Source organism: Schistocerca serialis, chromosome 3 (genome assembly GCF_023864345.2).
Source record: "Schistocerca serialis cubense isolate TAMUIC-IGC-003099 chromosome 3, iqSchSeri2.2, whole genome shotgun sequence".
NCBI classification, from domain to species: Eukaryota; Metazoa; Arthropoda; class Insecta; order Orthoptera; family Acrididae; genus Schistocerca; species Schistocerca serialis.
Genome location: NC_064640.1, coordinates 464,755,795 through 464,774,281, shown reverse-complemented (window position 1 = coordinate 464,774,281; position 18,487 = coordinate 464,755,795). Strand labels below are relative to the sequence as shown.

At 39.4% G+C, this 18,487-nt stretch overlaps 1 protein-coding gene across 1 annotated transcript in view; it reads right to left on the bottom strand.

The window, feature by feature from the left end:
• LOC126470929 (uncharacterized) overlaps positions 1–18,195 on the bottom strand; it is an 82,786-nt gene extending 64,591 nt beyond the window's left edge. Inside the window, exons 1-3 of the mRNA XM_050098956.1 lie at positions 17,991–18,195; positions 16,330–17,082; positions 15,392–15,633 (exon numbers count right to left, since the gene is read on the bottom strand). Of these exons, the coding sequence (XP_049954913.1) occupies positions 15,392–15,633; positions 16,330–17,082; positions 17,991–18,135 (1,140 nt within the window). The 5' untranslated portion in view covers positions 18,136–18,195. The remainder of the gene's footprint in view (positions 1–15,391; positions 15,634–16,329; positions 17,083–17,990) is intronic.
• Positions 18,196–18,487: the final 292 nt, after the last annotated feature.

The following is an 18,487-nucleotide window of genomic DNA, read 5'->3' as shown; positions in this document are numbered from 1 at the left end:
CAGTTCTGATTCCAAAATTCCCCCACGCTGTCTCAGAACATCATTCGCGTCAATAGCGACCGTTCCCTCCAATTTCGAGTAGGGCTTTATGACGTCAATTAGCCTCAGTTTAATTTGACCAATCATGCCTTTGTTATTCAGCTGAGGGCACTGAACGTGCTGTTTGACCGGCTACTAAAACAACCTGCCTAGACCACCGGCCATCCGGCGCCAGACAGTGGCACCCAGCAGGGCACGGTCCACAAGTATTCTCAGAATCAAGAAGACAATGCTGTCAGTCGGTGACAGGAATCTTCGTTCCGGAAGCGCCGTCTCGCAGGTCGTTTCTCCCTGCATACAATAAGCGAAACTCGACCGACGTCAGTCGTTCCACCAGGCGCTTAAGCCCATGTACAAACCCCTCAGAATTTTCGGGGAACAGCAGCCCCCATCCGGAAATGGAGTGTGCTGCATCCTCCAATGCTCGCCTCGCACAGGCCACTCAGGGAAGTAACCCAACATGTATAAGAATCAAGTGAAAAGTATTTTTTTGAGCTCTCAGTACAAATACTCTCATTACAATAACCTTATTCTGTCTGTTACTACCACGCAATGACATAGAACATTAATAAAATTGATGAAAATGAAAGGAGACATGTAAAAGAGGGCATGGAACCTCTCAACTGTGTATGGCCCTCGCAACAAGCGCCTGGTTCATGCATCGATGCTGTCTGCTGTTCATGCGTGACGAAGGCTGGAATTTGCATGCCGTTACCACAATTAGACGTCCAGTGAGTGGCGTCAGGGGGGCCTTTTCAGATTATCGCGTTTTATGCTCCATAGGACACCTGCGTCTCGCGACCCGCTGGTCGCGATGCTGATTGGCTGACAGTTAAATTCATGACGTCATATACAGTAGCGAATCGGAAGCGCAGCATTGCGACCAGCGGGTCGCAAGACTCTAGTCGAGACGCAAGTAAATAACAGCCGCCATCTTAATTTCAAGGTTTCCGAAGTTGTTGACGTATTCTGTGTTTCTCGTATTGAAGCCTGCGATTTTGCGTATTACGAAAGTAATGATCCACCGTATTAAAGATCTCTCCAAACAGTGCCATTTTTAATTCGGTCTTTCATTTGTGCATGAGGACGCTAGTATTATTGAGTGATTACTGATAGATAAATTGTAGTTGCACATTCTACAAATGATTAAATTAATGCAGTGCTGGTGTTATATTCATATTCTCGTACTGGCCCCTTCAGTGATCTTAAAAACAAAACACTTGCCAAGTGGTTTTCCGAAACGAAGTAACGAGGTTTCTAGTAACAGTATAATTCCAGTCTGACTGTATCCCTTAATAAAAGAGATCGAATATATTACAATGTCTTATAGTGTATTTGTACTAAACATAACTCCAATATCTGTAATTGAGTAACATTAACATTAAAGTTCTCACACAACTTCACATTTTGATATACCAGGCCGTATTACGTTGGTTGTATTGATAGAGAACGGTATTATTGTTTTACGTGACAGTTTGTCATATAATTTCCGAACACAGATTGTATATGCGAGATTACTGCGTTATTAATAGATGAACCCCAGGCGCATGTAACACAAACAAATACGATATTTGATAAACCAACAAGAATAACGTTTACGTTTACATCTCCTTAGATCATCTTGCATGATGCCAGGTATGACAGCTTGAAACAAGCAAGAAAAACCGAGTTTTACGTTACAGGACTGATAAGTATCGTACATATTTTTGGATACACATTATCAACATAATTTTCCCAGTTTTATCACCACACCCAAATACTTAAATATAAGTACTTGTCTGTTGTATGTCTTTGTTCCCATATTTGAGGCTGATATTTTCAGTGTGGATATTTCTGCTGAATTGGGACTGCATGTACATTGTGTGTGTACCAATTATGAACAAACTTACTACTGAAATGCTGGTTTGCATTTTCTATGTTCAGAGTAAGTTTTTTCTCCATGTCATTGTAAGTGCTATCACTAGCTACCAAATATGTATTATCTGGATTACAGAAGCGTCCGATTCCACTCGTCTGCTTTGACTCTCACTAATATGGTGGAAACAGCCATTCTCAATATCTCCAATATAGCGCCTATAACATCATTACATAAACACAAAAATAGATATAAAACCAACAAACACCTCTATCTCCAAAAATACACTCCTGGAAATGGAAAAAAGAACACATTGACACCGGTGTGTCAGACCCACCATACTTGCTCCGGACTCTGCGAGAGGGCTGTACAAGCAATGATCACACGCACGGCACAGCGGACACACCAGGAACCGCGGTGTTGGCCGTCGAATGGCGCTAGCTGCGCAGCATTTGTGCACCGCCGCCGTCAGTGTCAGCCAGTTTGCTGTGGCATACGGAGCTCCATCGCAGTCTTTAACACTGGTAGCATGCCGCGACAGCGTGGACGTGAACCGTATGTGCAGTTGACGGATTTTGAGCGAGGGCGTATAGTGGGCATGCGGGAGGCCGGGTGGACGTACCGCCGAATTGCTCAACATGTGGGGCGTGAGGTCTCCACAGTACATCGATGTTGTCGCCAGTGGTCGGCGGAAGGTGCACGTGCCCGTCGACCTGGGACCGGACCGCAGCGACGCACGGATGCACGCCAAGACCGTAGGATCCTACGCAGTGCCGTAGGGGACCGCACCGCCACTTCCCAGCAAATTAGGGACACTGTAGCTCCTGGGGTATCGGCGAGGACCATTCGCAGCCGTCTCCATGAAGCTGGGCTACGGTCCCGCACACCGTTAGGCCGTCTTCCGCTGACGCCCCAACATCGTGCAGCCCGCCTCCAGTGGTGTCGCGACAGGCGTGAATGGAGGGACGAATGGAGACGTGTCGTCTTCAGCGATGAGAGTCGCTTCTGCCTTGGTGCCAATGATGGTCGTATGCGTGTTTGGCGCCGTGCAGGTGAGCGCCACAATCAGGACTGCATACGACCGAGGCACACAGGGCCAACACCCGGCATCATGGTGTGGGGAGCGATCTCCTACACTGGCCGTACACCACTGGTGATCGTCGAGGGGACACTGAATAGTGCACGGTACATCCAAACCGTCATCGAACCCATCGTTCTACCATTCCTAGACCGGCAAGGGAACTTGCTGTTCCAACAGGACAATGCAGGTCCGCATGTATCCCGTGCCACCCAACGTGCTCTAGAAGGTGTACGTCAACTACCCTGGCCAGCAAGATCTCCGGATCTGTCCCCCATTGAGCATGTTTGGGACTGGATGAAGCGTCGTCTCACGCGGTCTGCACGTCCAGCATGAACGCTGGTCCAACTGAGGCTCCAGGTGGAAATGGCATGGCAAGCCGTTCCACAGGACTACATCCAGCATCTCTACGATCGTCTCCATGGGAGATTAGCAGCCTGCATTGCTGCGAAAGGTGGATATACACTGTACTAGTGCCGACATTGTGCATGCTCTGTTGCCTGTGTCTATGTGCCTGTGGTTCTGTCAGCGTGGCGTGATCATGTGATGTATCTGACCCCAGGAATGTGTCAATAAAGTTTCCCCTACCTGGGACAATGAATTCACGGTGTTCTTATTTCAATTTCCAGGAGTGTATAATCAAACTAACGAGACCAGTGCGGGAAATTGGGGGTTTATGGGTGTGGTCAAACTAAATATAAACACATACAGGCACACACCACGATCCCAAACCACACAAAACGACTACATAAAAACACCACAAAATCACAAATTCCGGTACACTCACAATATCGACAGGCTTCGGTTGCTTCCCTTCACCTACATAGCTCAACCGCAATTGTCGATGTTACTTAAAATCCGTCTTGATTGCAATTACTTTTTTTTTATTAATGACTTTTTTATCACTGATTGCTGTTATCCCATGAGACATTATGTCTGTTTTTGCAATTGTCGATACCACAAAATAAAAACCAACTACTCCAAAAATTATAATCACACCGCAACTATTAATACCACAAAACCAACACATGTAACAACGGGAATCACACACTTACCTTGACCTATATAGGTCAACAGCAGCTTACGATACCAAAACAGCTATGACGACACATTGGAATCGGACACTTCCCTTGACCTATATAAGTCAACTGCAGCTCACGATACCAAAACCCACATAGCTACGATGACAAATTGGAATCAGACACTTACCATGACCTATATGGCTCAAATACAACTGACGATACCAAAAAAATTGGAATTGAGTTCTTCCCCTAAGATACATAAATCAACCACAAGTGCCAATACCAAAACATCAACTACCAACACATGCAGTAAATAACACCAACCAAAGAACATATAAAAACTCCACCAAACATCATAACACGTGAACAATAGACCCAAAACAATGACTATTTACCCCAAAAAAGTTCCGGCACTACACACTAGGTCAGCCACCCCAATCTCTGTCTGTCTCTCTCTCTCTCTCTCTCTCTCTCTCTCTCACACACACACACACACACACACACACACACACACACACACACACACACACAAAACCACAGCCACAAGCAAAATCAACTCCCAACCTACCAACGCCCCTCACCCAACCTTCACCCTCCCCCCAAAAACAAAAACCCACCAACAGTCCCTGGTCCGAGAAGCCAGAACTCTGGATAATCACATATTCAGCTCGCATACGCCACATTTCACTACCTCCACCACAAGCCCAAAAAGTTGCAGAATCTTAATAAAGGACAATATGTCGTCCCCCATTTTAGGCCGCAGACGCACACTATTAAACCTAGAAGTCATATCCATACCTAACAATAGAAGCCACAAATAATCATAAACACAACAGAAACATAATTCTTAACTCACTGAAATCAATTTTCGTTCTTCTATAGAAGTCACGACTGATAAAAGCACACTTCTAGCACCGAGTCCCAAATGAACCCAGTGTACACCACATGACATGCGGACCATACACACACCACCAACCGTAACAAGACAGCATCTACAAACAAAACACCCTCATAAACTAAACTCTGCACCATAATACATCACACACCACAACACCTTTACATCATGGGCCAAAGCTGACGGGTGGGACTGGCCACCTCCATTGACCCATGTCATCAGCATATATAATGACATTTGGACCCTTTAGTGTACTCATATCGTTTATATAGAGAATGAAAAGCAGTTGACCCAATACTGTGTTGGCTTTGAGGCTCTGGGATTCTTCCCTACACTTGTTTATGAGAAACGTCAGTGGCTCCACTGGAAACTCTGAACAATAATTAACTGCTCTTGTACATATGCCATCTGGCCCTATAGCATTTTTTTCTTTATTTTCATTTTGCAGATTATTTTTTATATTTACAGATCACTTGTGAGAAACAGAAATAAACACTCTGTTACATTTACAATGCTGAAAGAAATATATTATTCTTTTTGTTTTGTGGGATTTTGTCATATGAGATTGTCTACCACAGTTACAATTGTGTTCATAGAAAATGGAATCGATGAAATGTGGGTCCAAAAATTCATTTCCTTCTTTTTTTTTTTAGGTATTATGTTTTCATTATTGTTGGCACGTATTTCTTTTCTGTCTGTGCTAATCAAAGCCAAGACAGTCTTTGCCATATTAAGTGGGTAATTGATTTCTTGAAGAACATTGTCTTTATTTCTTTTAGTGGTAATCTCTCTCTCTCTCTCTCTCTCTCTCTCTCTCTCTCTCTCTCTCTGTTCGTGCAGTCTTCATTACTGGTTTGATTTTTAATATTTTTTGTGCCTCTCAATGGATGTTTCAGGTCCCCTCCTCCCCATGGAATGACTGGTGTGATCCATTTCTTTCTCATTATATTTTTGTTTTTCTTACAGCATGCAATATTTTTGCAATAGCTTAGAGATGAATAGAAAGTTTCTCAATGTTTATCCATGGATTTTCTATAACCATGTTACTGTTATGCTATATTCTGGACTGTACTAAACTGGTAAATCAGAAGTGTATAAAGAATTGTATGGTAGAGCTAAGTGTAAGTATAAGCAGGCGATCAATGAAGCAAAGAAACTATATGATATACTAAATATTGAAAAGTAAAAAAATAAATAAATAAATAAAATAAAAACAGAAAAAAATGCAAAGAAGTCGGAAATGAAATTAACTCTATTGTCTACCCTAACCAAAAAGATGATATTGCCATAACCCCAGACAAATGTAAGAAATTTTGTATCCAATCCATTGAAGAAATTGTTGTTGTGGTCTTCAGTCCAGAGACTGGTTTGATGCAGCTCTTCCTGATACTCTATCCTGTGCAAACTTCTTCATCTCCAAGTAACTACAGCAACCTACATCCTTCTGAATCTGCTCAGTGTATTCATGCCTTGGTCTCTCTCTATGATTTTTACCCTCCACGCTGTCCTCCAACACGAAATTGGTGATCCCTTGATGCCTCAGAACATGTTCTACAAACCAATCCATTCTTCCAGTCAAGTAGTGCCACAAATTCCTCTTTCCCCCAATTCTATTCAGTACCTCCTGATTAGTTACATGATCTATGCAACTGATCTTCAGCATTCGTCTGTAGCACCACTTTTTGAAACTTTGTATTCTCATCTTGTCTAAACTATTTATCGTCCATGTTTCACATCCATACATGACTGCACTCCATACAAATACTTTCAGGAAAGACTTCCTGACACTTAACTCTATACTTGATGTTAACAAATTCCTCTTCTTCTTTAGAAACGATTTCCTTGCCATTGTCAGTCTACATTTTATATCCTCTCTACTTCGACTATCATCAGTTATTTTGCTCCCCAAATAGCAAAACTCCTTTACAACTTTAAGTGTCTCATTTCCTAATCTAATTCCCTCAGCATCACCCAACTTAATTCGACTACATTCCATGATCCTCATTTTGCTTATGTTGATGTTCATCTTATATCCTCCTTTCAAGACACTGTCCATTCCGTTCAACTGCTCTTCCAAGTCCTTTGCTGTCTCTGATAGAATTATAATGTCATCGGCACATGTCAAAGTTTTTATTTCTTCTCCATTGATTTTAATACCTACTCCGAATTTTCCTTTTGTTTCCTTTACTGCTTGCTCAATATACAGATTTAGTAATATTGGGGAGAGGCTACAACCCTGTCTCACTCCATTCCCAACCACTGCTTCCCTTTCATGTCCCTCGACTCTTATAACTACCATCTGGTTTCTGTACAAATTGTAAATAGCCTTTTGCTCCCTGTATTTTACCCCTGCCACCTTCAGAATTTGAAAGAGAGTATTCCAGTCAACATTGTCAAATGCTTTCTCTACCAATGATAGAACTAACTTCTAAGATAAGTCGTAGGCTCAGTATTGCCTCATGTGTTCCTTCATTTCTACGGAATCCAAACTGATCTCCCCCAAGGTTGGGTTCTTCCAGTTTTTCCATTCATCTGTAAATATTTCGTGTGAGTATTTTACAGCCATGACTTATTAAACTGTTAGTTCAGTAATTGTCACACGTGTCAACACCTGCTTTCTTTGGGATTGGAATTACTATATTCTTCCTGAAATCTGAGGGTATTTCGTCTGTCTCATACATCTTGCTCACCAGATGGTAGAGTTTTGTCCTGGCTGGCTCTTCCTAGGCTACCAGTAGTCCTAATGGAATGTTGTCTACTTCTGGGGCCTTTCACTGCTGTGTCAAATTCTTCACGCAGTATCATATCTCCCTTTCATTTTCATCTATATCCTCTTCCATTTCCATAATATTGCCCACAAGTACATCACCCTAGTATAGAGCCTCTATATGCCCCTTCCACCTTTCTGCTTTCCCTTCTTTGCTTAGCTCTGGTTTTCTATCTGAGCACTTGATAATCATACAGGTCGTTCTCTTTTATCCAAAGGTCTCTCTAATTTTCCTGTAGGCAGTATCTGTCTTATCCCTGGTGATATAAGCCTCTACATCCTTATATTTGTCCTCTAGCCATCTATGCGTAGCCATTTTACACTTCCTGTCAATCTCATTTTTGAGACGTTTGTATTCCTGCTTCATTTACCGCATTTTTATATTTTCTCCTTTCATCAATTAAATTCAGTACCTTTTCTGTTACCCAAGGATTTCTACTAGCCCTTGTTTTTTTACCTACTTGATCCTCTGCTGCCTTCACTATTTCGTCTCTCAAACCCACCCATTCTTCTTCTACCATATTTCTTTCACCCATTCTTGTCAATTGTTCCCTAATGCTTTCTCGGAAACTCTCTACAATCTCACGTTGTTTCAGTTTATCCAGGTCCCACCTCCTTAAATTCCCATCTTTTTGCAGTTTCTTCAGTTTTAATCTACAGTTCATGACCAAGAAGTTGTGGTCAGAGTCCACATTTGTCCCTGTAAATGTCTTACAATGTAAAACCTGATTCCTAAATCTCTGTCTTACCACTGTATAACATATCTGAAATCTTCCAGTGTCTTGACGCCTCTTTCACATATACAACCTTCTTTCATGATTCTTAAACCAATTGTTAGCTATGATTAAGCTATGCTCCATGCATAATTCTACCGGGCAGCTTCCTCTGTCATTCCTTACCCCCATTCCATATTTACCTACTACTTTTCTTTCTCTTTATTTTCCTACTATCAAATTCCAGTCCCCCATGACTATAAAATTTTCAGCTCCCTTCACTATGTGAATAATTTTTTTAACAACATACATTTCTTCAATATCTTCATCATCTGTGGAGCTAGTTGGCATATAAACTTGTAATACTGTGGTAGGCCTGGGCTTCATGTCTACCTTTGCTACAATAATGCGTTCACTATGCTATTCGTAGTAGCTTATCCGTGCTCCTGTTTTTTATTCATTATTAAACCTACTCCTGCATTACCCCTGCTTGATTTTCTATTTATAATGCTGTGTTCACCTGACCAGAAGTCTTGTTCCCGCTGCTACGGAACCTCACTAATTCCACTATATCTAGCTTTAACCTGACCATTTCCCTTTTTAAATTTTCTAACCTACCTGCCAATTTGACATTCCAAGCTCCAACCCATAGAACGCTAGTTTTCTTGAAGAAATTAGTAGTTAATAAACGACCTCCAGAAAGTGCAGTTAGTATCAGCGACAACTGCTTTGAAAAGCCCTTCCAAAGCACTTTCACAGGAGTGTGTCCAAGTACGATCCTGAAAATATGTAAAACTTTCAAACCTTCAGCTAGTGTTGATTACTATGATTTGTCATGTAATTTGTTTAAAGATGCTATTGACTGTGTAATTTATCCTTTAACTTATTGTGTAAATAAATCTCTAGATGAAAATAAGTTCAATGAGAAACTAAAAATTTCTAGAGTTGTGCCCGTATATAAAAAAGTTGAAAATAACTGTCCCACTAGCTATAGGCTCATATCCATAACTCCTTTTTTTCTAAAATTTTTAAACAATAATGTATAAAAAAGTTAGTGTTTATTTGGACAAATCAATGATAAACAGTTTGGGTTCAGGGAAGGTAAATGTACAACTGACTCAATGAATTCACAAGTAAAATTTGTCCTAGTTGTGTTCGAGGCTTGGGACTATGCTCCGGCTATGTTTTGTGACCTGAGCAGAGCTTTTGATTGTGTAGAGCAGGGCTTCCCAACAAAATTTTCTCAGGGACCCCCTCATCGAACATGATTGGTACCTTGTGATATCACAGTATCAAGTACCTAGAAAGCCAAATTAAGAGTCTTTTTATAAGTTTTCTATTTTTGGTACTTAGAAAAAACATTGACATATTCATTATTGAAAAAATATTGAGCTTAAAACTTTTTCAATTTAGCCATCATCGTTATTGTTAAATTTTTGATTATTGCTCAAAATCTTTGCCTTCAAATCTGGGTGTTTAGCATAACAAAGTCCTTAAAAAAATTGAGTATGAACTGAAAATGACAGGAAAATATTTAAACTGAGTGTATTGGTCTTTCAAGTGTACTACACTTGAGATTGCATTGAGTAGACATGTGTGAAAAATAAGAAAACATTAATTTCATACAAGGTATTATTTATTTGAAAAAATACAGTTACAACAGAGTACTCCATCAGTATACAATTAGTTTTAATTTTCAGTTCTTAATGAGGTGAGTTCAATCTGACCTCTGAGTCCATTATTTCTGAAATATTAGGTTCCAAACTTGAAACTTTCACTCTGAAATCTGACCGCACGTCGAGCCGATTCCTATATTTTGTTTTTCATGAACCACATGGAAGAAAATGCTTGCTCACACCAATATGTGGTTGCAAATGGAAGGATCTTTTTCATTGCCTTATCTCCAAGTTTCTTGTAGTCCTTGCGTGCTGTTGCCCAGAAGTCTGTAATTTTATCACCAATGAAAATGTTTATCATCATACCACAGCTTGACAGATCCACAAGTTGATCTTGCTCTTCTTCAGTGAGGCCTTGGATTTTGTCTATTTCTTCACAGCTGAAGGGATTTTGAATCCCTCTGTCGTCAGGGTCAGGTTCAGGGAAATACTCTCTAAAAATGGTGGCTAGGCTGCGTAGATGCTCGGCTACATTGATCTTGATCTGGTCAGGCAAACTCTCCTCTGATGACTCCAAGAATTGTTTTAAAGTAGAAAAGTTAGTTAGTGACTCGTTTTCTATCCTTGATGTCCAGATCTGATGCTTTTTGACCATAGCACTAATCTTATCCTCAACTTTGAACATGTCTACATTTTTCCTTGGATTGCAGATGTCGAGTTTTAATGTAGTTGATGATTTGAACTACTTCGTTAAGTATCTTTTGCAAAGGTTCAGACAATCTTTTGGCTACTAAGCCTTCACGATGGATACAACAGTAAGTCCATTTCACGTCGGGGGCTACTGCTTTGATATGAGCTAGAAGTCCTGTTTTTTTGCCAGCCATTGACTTTGCCCCATCCGTCGGCAAGCCTACACATTTTTTCCAGGTGTCATCATGTTCATTGAGATAATTATTTAATGAAGTAAAAATATTGCCTGCTGTTGTATGCAGTAGTTCGCATGAAAAAAGAAAATCTTCAAAAACTTGGCCCTCCCATAAGAATCATGCGAAAACCAACATTATGTTTTTTTTTAATATGTCTGTGCTTTCATACAAATGTAGAGCATACATGTCACTCATACAAAGTCTAGCCAGCAATGTTTCTTCCACGTTAACTGCCATATCAGTAATTTGTCTTTGAACAGTATTGTTTGAGAGTGGGACAGTTCCTGTTATCTTAGCAGCTGCATCACCTAACATTCTCTTGCAAAGTATTATTGCTGATGGCAGTATAAGTTCCTCAGCAATTGTGTGGTTTTTCCCACATTTAGCAACAAGCTGAGCCACCTCATAAGGCACAAGGGTTGCATTTTCATTTATATTTGCACCACAGTGTTTGGTAATTGTTTTACGAGATATTTTCAACTCTCTTAATTTATTTTTGAAAAAATCTAATGACTTACTTTTGTACTCTGCATGCTTTGTTTCAAGATGGCACCAGAGATTTGCTGGTTTCATACATTCATTCGAAAGGCTTTCATAGCAAATTACACATTGAGGTTTAGGCTGAGGTCAAGTGAAAGTAAAACCGATTTTTCAGTAATCAGAGTTATATTTTGTAATTTTTCCAGTAAGCTTAACACTGATCTTGGTAGGGTTAGGTTCAAGGGACGCCGACAATTTAGGTTCAATGGACACTGACAACTTCGGTTCGAGTCACTCAATTACTTGCTTGAACATCAGATGCATTATCTTCCTCTTCATCTGTAGACTTTTCTCGTTTTAATGAACCACTTTTTAACCAACAGTCCATTTTTAACTATGCGAACCATAGCTTCCACAACAAACAATGTCAGTAGACAGGCAGTGGAACAGAAAAAGGAAGTAAGGCTGAAATGCTTTCAGCAGAATACTAGATCAAATCAGGCATTATATAATGAAAAGAGAATAGAGGCAGCAAGGGTATGCAGGAGGAGAAAAAGGGAAGCCATGAAGAGAGAAGAGATGGAAGAGCAGTACAAAGGGAATGAAAGCATAAAATACTACAAAAAAGGAACTCGAGAACATAGACCAAAAATAACAGCTTGTAAGGACAAAGAGGGAAATTAGCTGACAGATAAACAAGATGTTTTGGATAGATGGAGAGAATAATAAAAGGGAATTTTGGAGGTCAATCCTACCAGGAATGGGCAGCCACTCTATTATACCGTAGATCCAGAAATAGAGGAACCAACATTAGAGGAAGTACGGAAGGTAGTGCATTGTTTAAAAAATTATAAAGCACCAGGAACCAATGAAATAATTGCAGAACTGTTAAAAACGGGGGAACTGGTCTTCATAAGCGAATCCACAAACTTATTAAGTTGAAATGGAATCAGAAAAGAATGCCCGAAGAATGGACCTTAGGTGTAATCCAACCAATACATAAGAAGGGAGACAAGACCTGCTGTTCAAATTACCGTGGAATTACCTTGCTGAATGTAACCTATCAGATCTTCTCTAGTATTATCTACAACAGGTTAGTACCATATTCAAAAGATATTTTGGGGGAGTATCAGTACAGATTTCAGGCTAATAGATCAACAACAGACCAGATATTTGTGTTTAGGTAAATACGTATGAGTATAACATTGAGCTTCATAACCTCTGTGTAGACTTCAAGCAGGCCTTTGATAACCTAAATGGAGCACAAATGTTAAATGATTTGCTGCTACTTGGTATACCATCGAAGTATGTCTCATTCATTCAAGCAATATTGGCTGGTTCCAAGGCTGCAGTGCGAGTGGATGGAGAACTGACCAATTGGTTTAGCATTAGTAAAGGTTTCAGACAAGGGGACGCACTCTCTACAATGCTTTTCAATCTGACTTGAAGCAGCCACGCGGAAGCTTCAGATATCTGGTTACATAGGCACAAAGTCGACTCAGATATGTGATTATGCCAATGATCTAAGAATTATTAGTAGAAGAAAGGTATCACTAGAGAGGACAATATGTGAGATGAAAGAAGCGACAGGACCTAGAGGCCTTTCTGTAAATGAAACAAAGACTAAGTACATGAATTTCACCAGGAAGGAAAATAATAACTTGGATAGATTATTAGCAGACGGTTTCAATTTTGAACATGTGCAGAACTTTGACTATTTGGGCTGATTAGATCATATAAGTCTCTTGAATGAGAACTGTCTTCCACTGTTTTTATACTATCACCTACTACTATTATTTAAGGGAATTCTCTGGTATCCTTTTCTAGTAGTACATGCAGTTACTTGAGAAAATGTCTTACCTGACAACTTGGAGATCAGTACCGCCCTAGTATTAAGCTCTTCTTCCTTTCTCTGTATAGCCACTGCTTCAAGACAATTTCTGTATGTTACTGTCTGTCCACAAAGTGGTATCCTTTACCTTTCTGTAGCAACTCTGCCTCCCTTATGTCCCTGTCCACTGAAACATTGCAAGTCTCTTGTATCCAAAAATGTGGCTGGAATATTTACATTGTTTTGTGTATTATAAAAGCTATGTCTTGGTTTGTCTCAATCTTTGACATCAATGCCATCTGGTGCAAGTTAAAAACAATACAATCCTCAAGTCTGCTGTCTTCAGTCTGACATGAAGCTCCCAGATAATACCTTCTGTTCCAAATGTTGTCTACCGGCAATTGCGTACGAGACGGTGTGTTTTTCTTGTATTGCTAACTCATATGAACCTGCCTAAGCGTGTTGTAGGTACTTGTACCCAGCATGTATTTTTATTCCTGATCTTACTTTTGCCTCATAATTATTATGTATTAGCTTTCATAATTTGTCTTTAATGTAAATTTGCCACAATTATCTGATGACTCAAAACCCATAAAGTTTTTAGCAATTAAAGCATTTCCATGGAAAGTCTGAATGGTCACATACCTTACAAATAGAAGAACGTTGTACATCTAGATTACATTTTCTTCCAGTCCACTTTCACACAATCTCTGGTGTCTCAGAATCAATTATTACTTCTATTGCTCTCAATATCCTAGCAACGTAGTGTCCATTTTGAAGTAAAATTCTTACATTTCAAACATATGTTGAGAAATATGTGTAGCTAAAAAAAGGAAGAAAGTGACCAGCATAGCAAATTCCACTTTCACTCTGAAAAATGTTCTAAAACTGCAATAACAGGAATGAGATGTTCTCATCAGTGAAGTGTGAACAAAAAACAGGTGAAACATCTTTACTGTAAGTACAGTTACTGCAGCTCAGACACATTTATTGTCTATTAAAAAGAAAGCCACTGACAACTTGTAAAGAATATTCAGTGAAAGAAAGCGCACAATTAATATCCATGAAAATAGGATTACCTTCATGCAGTAATGATGAAATTTTTCTCTACATTAATGTAAAGTCTCTTAAAGGCCAACTTATAACAACTGCTGTACTGACTAGAAAGAATCAGTTACAGCATCTTCTGTACCAATAAAAATTGGGCGAATGACACCAAAATAGTTTAAAGTTTTCCTCTTTGCTATCTACTGGTTGGTAAATTCTGCCAACCAAGCATTGCACCTTATCAATCTACATAAAAACTCCTATTCTGAAAGATGAATCTCAAAAGGTACTGAAGACAAAGGTATATAAATCTAAAAATATAATTGCTACATGTAAAGCACATGAGACTACAAACTCTAAAAATAATTCTAAAGCAGCTTGGAATGATACTGAAAAGGAAATGATTAATTGTAGTAAAGAAAATAGTGTCCCACTTGTCTTTACAATTCTCAGTATTCTGTAAATCATACTAACCGCACCACCCTGCTCAGTAATTGCACCTTGTTTCCTCAGACTGAACACTGAAATTATTTACCACCAATTTCCTTGGTCAATTACTGTAGGAATGCACAGACAAAAATTTTCAGGAAGTTGCTACATTCAGAGCCTTTAAATAAATATAAGGGAGCATCAGATACTTAGCTTAAGTGCACTGAATTTTATTCTGTTGAACTCTTCATAATGAACCAAATTGAAATGTGATTCAGAAGTGAAAAATATCTTTTTAATTTTTATGCAATGTATTGTTACAACAGACTTCAGTACATCATGTGATAAGGGGCTTCAAATTCATGCCACACAAGCTCTGCAGACGTCAATTTTCTACTCTAGTTACACAGCAATTCATTTTAATGTAATCAAGTAGTATTTCAAATAAATGTTTTAATTGCACGTGCAAATAAAAGGATAAAGGTATCAATTGAAAAAGAACACTGCAAACGTTTTTATTTTCTTTATTAATATCACTTGGGTTTCCACATCACCAACAGGGGTACCAAGCACAATGCGTTACTCTTTGTTTTACATGGCGAGTTTCCCCAGTAGGCCTACAAACCATGGAATGTACAGAAACACATACACATCTAAAACTTAGTACCGACAGTAATTATGGTCAGAATCTACGTGAACATTTAATATTTCACTTTCAGGCTGCCTCAGTGCTGAAACAATATTTTCTTTTTCAGCAAGAGTTGGTTTCTTCAAACTGCCCTTTGGCTGTTTGTTACATTTACCATGTCTTCGTTGCACTTTTACCTTCTCATTGCTGGGGGGTCGTGAAGCTTCCCTGCAGTCTGATTGAAAAAGTGACAGCGAATGAGCTGCATCCTTCTGTAGTGACTTCAGGATTTCTGTGGACACTTTACCTGAACCGACACGGTTAATCAAAATTTGATATGTGGACACTAGTTCTTGGGCCAGAGATGTGTTCTCGTGATCATCAGTATTTGTTTGCAGTGAACACAAAATGGCAGAAGCCTCTTCTGTCACCGTTGCTTCACTTGGTGTAAATGTGGCACTTGAATGTAATGCATACGTCATTGACACTGCATGAATGTGCTTGCATATGTTCAAATGAATTAAACTGTCCGCACAAGAACAACTGAAAGTATGTAAACATATATTACATTTGGAGCACTTCAACTTGCACTCCAATTTACATTCAATGTTATTTAAAATCACAGTATGTGTTACACCACAATGTGTTTGGGATTTCACATGAAACTTTGTACCATCAGTATTGACTGTAATGTCATTCTCCTTAATACTACATGAAGCTTTATGACGAGCCTCAATAAGATTTATTCTATATGAATGGCCACCCTTATACAATTTAACCATTCAAGCACACAGTTTGTCACGCACCAATTTCATCAACACAACAAGTAGTCTGTCAAGTCTATTGTTTGTTTTTCCCTCTAAATAACAATATTTTAAAACTCTATGCATTGCTTCAAGGTACATATTTGTATTTATACCCAGATTGCGACGGTGACAGTATGCCCACTGCTGAGGCCGGAATAAGTAATTTGACGAGAAATATACACCAAAGTCTCTTGTACCTTCATCTGCTTGAAGCTGCCCGACGAACGATTCCAGCAGCTTATTAAAATTGTCTATGTCCGCTTCTTCAAGCAATGTACGAAGAGCTTTGTACACAAGTGCTTTCTTTTCTTCATTGCCATGTACTTTCTTCAAATTATTCCGCCAGCTGCGGTCTATGTGCCAAGCACCCAGTAGATTATTTTCTGCAGGTCCCATGACTCGTGACCATGCACTACGGAAAGAATTAGTGTCGTCGGACATGAATACAGACGTTTTTATGATGCCAGCTCTCTCTTTCACAGCACTAAAGAAATGAGTCATTATGGAAGTAGTCTCCCGATTTGAAACACAGAATGCTACAGGCATACCTGAACCAAAATCGTCTACCACTAACAATGTGGTCACCAACAGTTTGTAAACATTTGTACAATGTGTGGAGTCTACACATACAATATTTTGTCCAAATCTCTGTAATAACTGCTTCTGGTAGTCAGTCATTAACACTATCACCGAGTCAGTCCTATCAAAATCTTCCCTGGCCTCGCCTTCTTTCTTATAGAGGAGAACACAGTCTTTCATTTTCTCCAACCACATACCAACACTGACTTCATCAATGTTATGCTGTTGATCATCACCAATGGCGAAGTCTCTCTTAATGTTATGAAGGTCATGTCGAGTCAGGAGATGCAGCCTCTCCACTCCGCTGGAATGAACTGAGTCCCGCACATCATCCAGAATTCTCTGGAAAGTGACCCCCTCAGCAATTTTGCCTGCAACATTTTAAATTTACTCCAACTACAAAGAGGCCAATTCTGAGTATGTACATGAAAACACTATTCAGAAAGGACACTGTAGTTAACCACCCCGAATAAAATAAATTCATGCAATATAACAGTTGCTAAGTACTTATAAACTAGATAGTTTAATAAATGGCTTAACAGTATATTCAGTGTACCCTTCCAACAGTACTGAAGATGCTATTAAAACACTGGGGATGGGAGAATAAACAGGCCTGATTAAAGCACCTGTTGCAATGTGATATTTCCCAGTTTCAGCTACCAAGGCTATTTCCAAATGGTTACGAGGTCTACAAGTACATGTCAGAATTGTAACTGGTGTTTTTGTCTAGTCTCAAATCCATTATTGTAGTTGCAAATGCCCTGATCCACCATGTTTAACATGCTGGACAAGAAACAATAAATGTACTGCCTTTAGTCTATTAGATACATTAATGATCTATTCTTAAATAGACTACTATGATGCAAGCAATAACACAGGGCAACACAAGTATTTCAGAACTTATTTCCACACTTGTATTACTGTAATGCATTACACCTGCTCTCACACACACCTAAGTACATGGCATTACAGTCACCAATATTGTGGTCAATATGGATCACATCTGGTCTTTTACAACTGCTTTCAAGCTAACATCACAAATTGTATTCATATGAACTGCCAATCGATATATTCACACCTTTTACTCCAGATCACATATCCATAACAATATTAATTTCGCAGCAGAAAAAAAAACAATGCTCCTTCACTGCAAAAATAATAAAAGTCAACTACATATAACTAACAGCAAGCCTGACAATGGATTCTGAAACTTTCACACCATATTTACTTGGTGATCACTGAAAGGCCAGCAAAATTCTACAATCAAGGTAATACTCACCAGCGATGGCTTCTCTATCAGAACCACTGAGATGCAGAAAAGCAATGTTCTGGTCGTGGCCGAAATGTGTTCTGTAGTAAATGACACTACAGATTCCACTTTCTTCTTCGTGAAGCTCTATGGCAGCAACGCAATGGTTTCCCATCTTGCAAGTGCCCTGGGACTTACACAACCTTTTGCCACCTGACTTCGAAGAAAATGTGCCACTTCTAAGGCATACAAAGGTGGTTTTTGCAGTGCCATCCTTTAAACGCTTAGTGCCATAACTAGAGACAAAACTACTTTTTGTTTTTCTCTCCTCCTCAGACTTCCACTTCATAAAGACTAAAACAAAAGCATCAATGAAAGACAATTGCATTCAGATTCAATAAGTGCAAAGTACACAGCAGGAGTAAAAAAAAAAACGTGCACTGTTAAGATACCCTCACGAGTTACTGGTGTGATTTTAATCATTTAAATTTGCAACAATTTAACTTATACTTAATGTAGCAGACAGT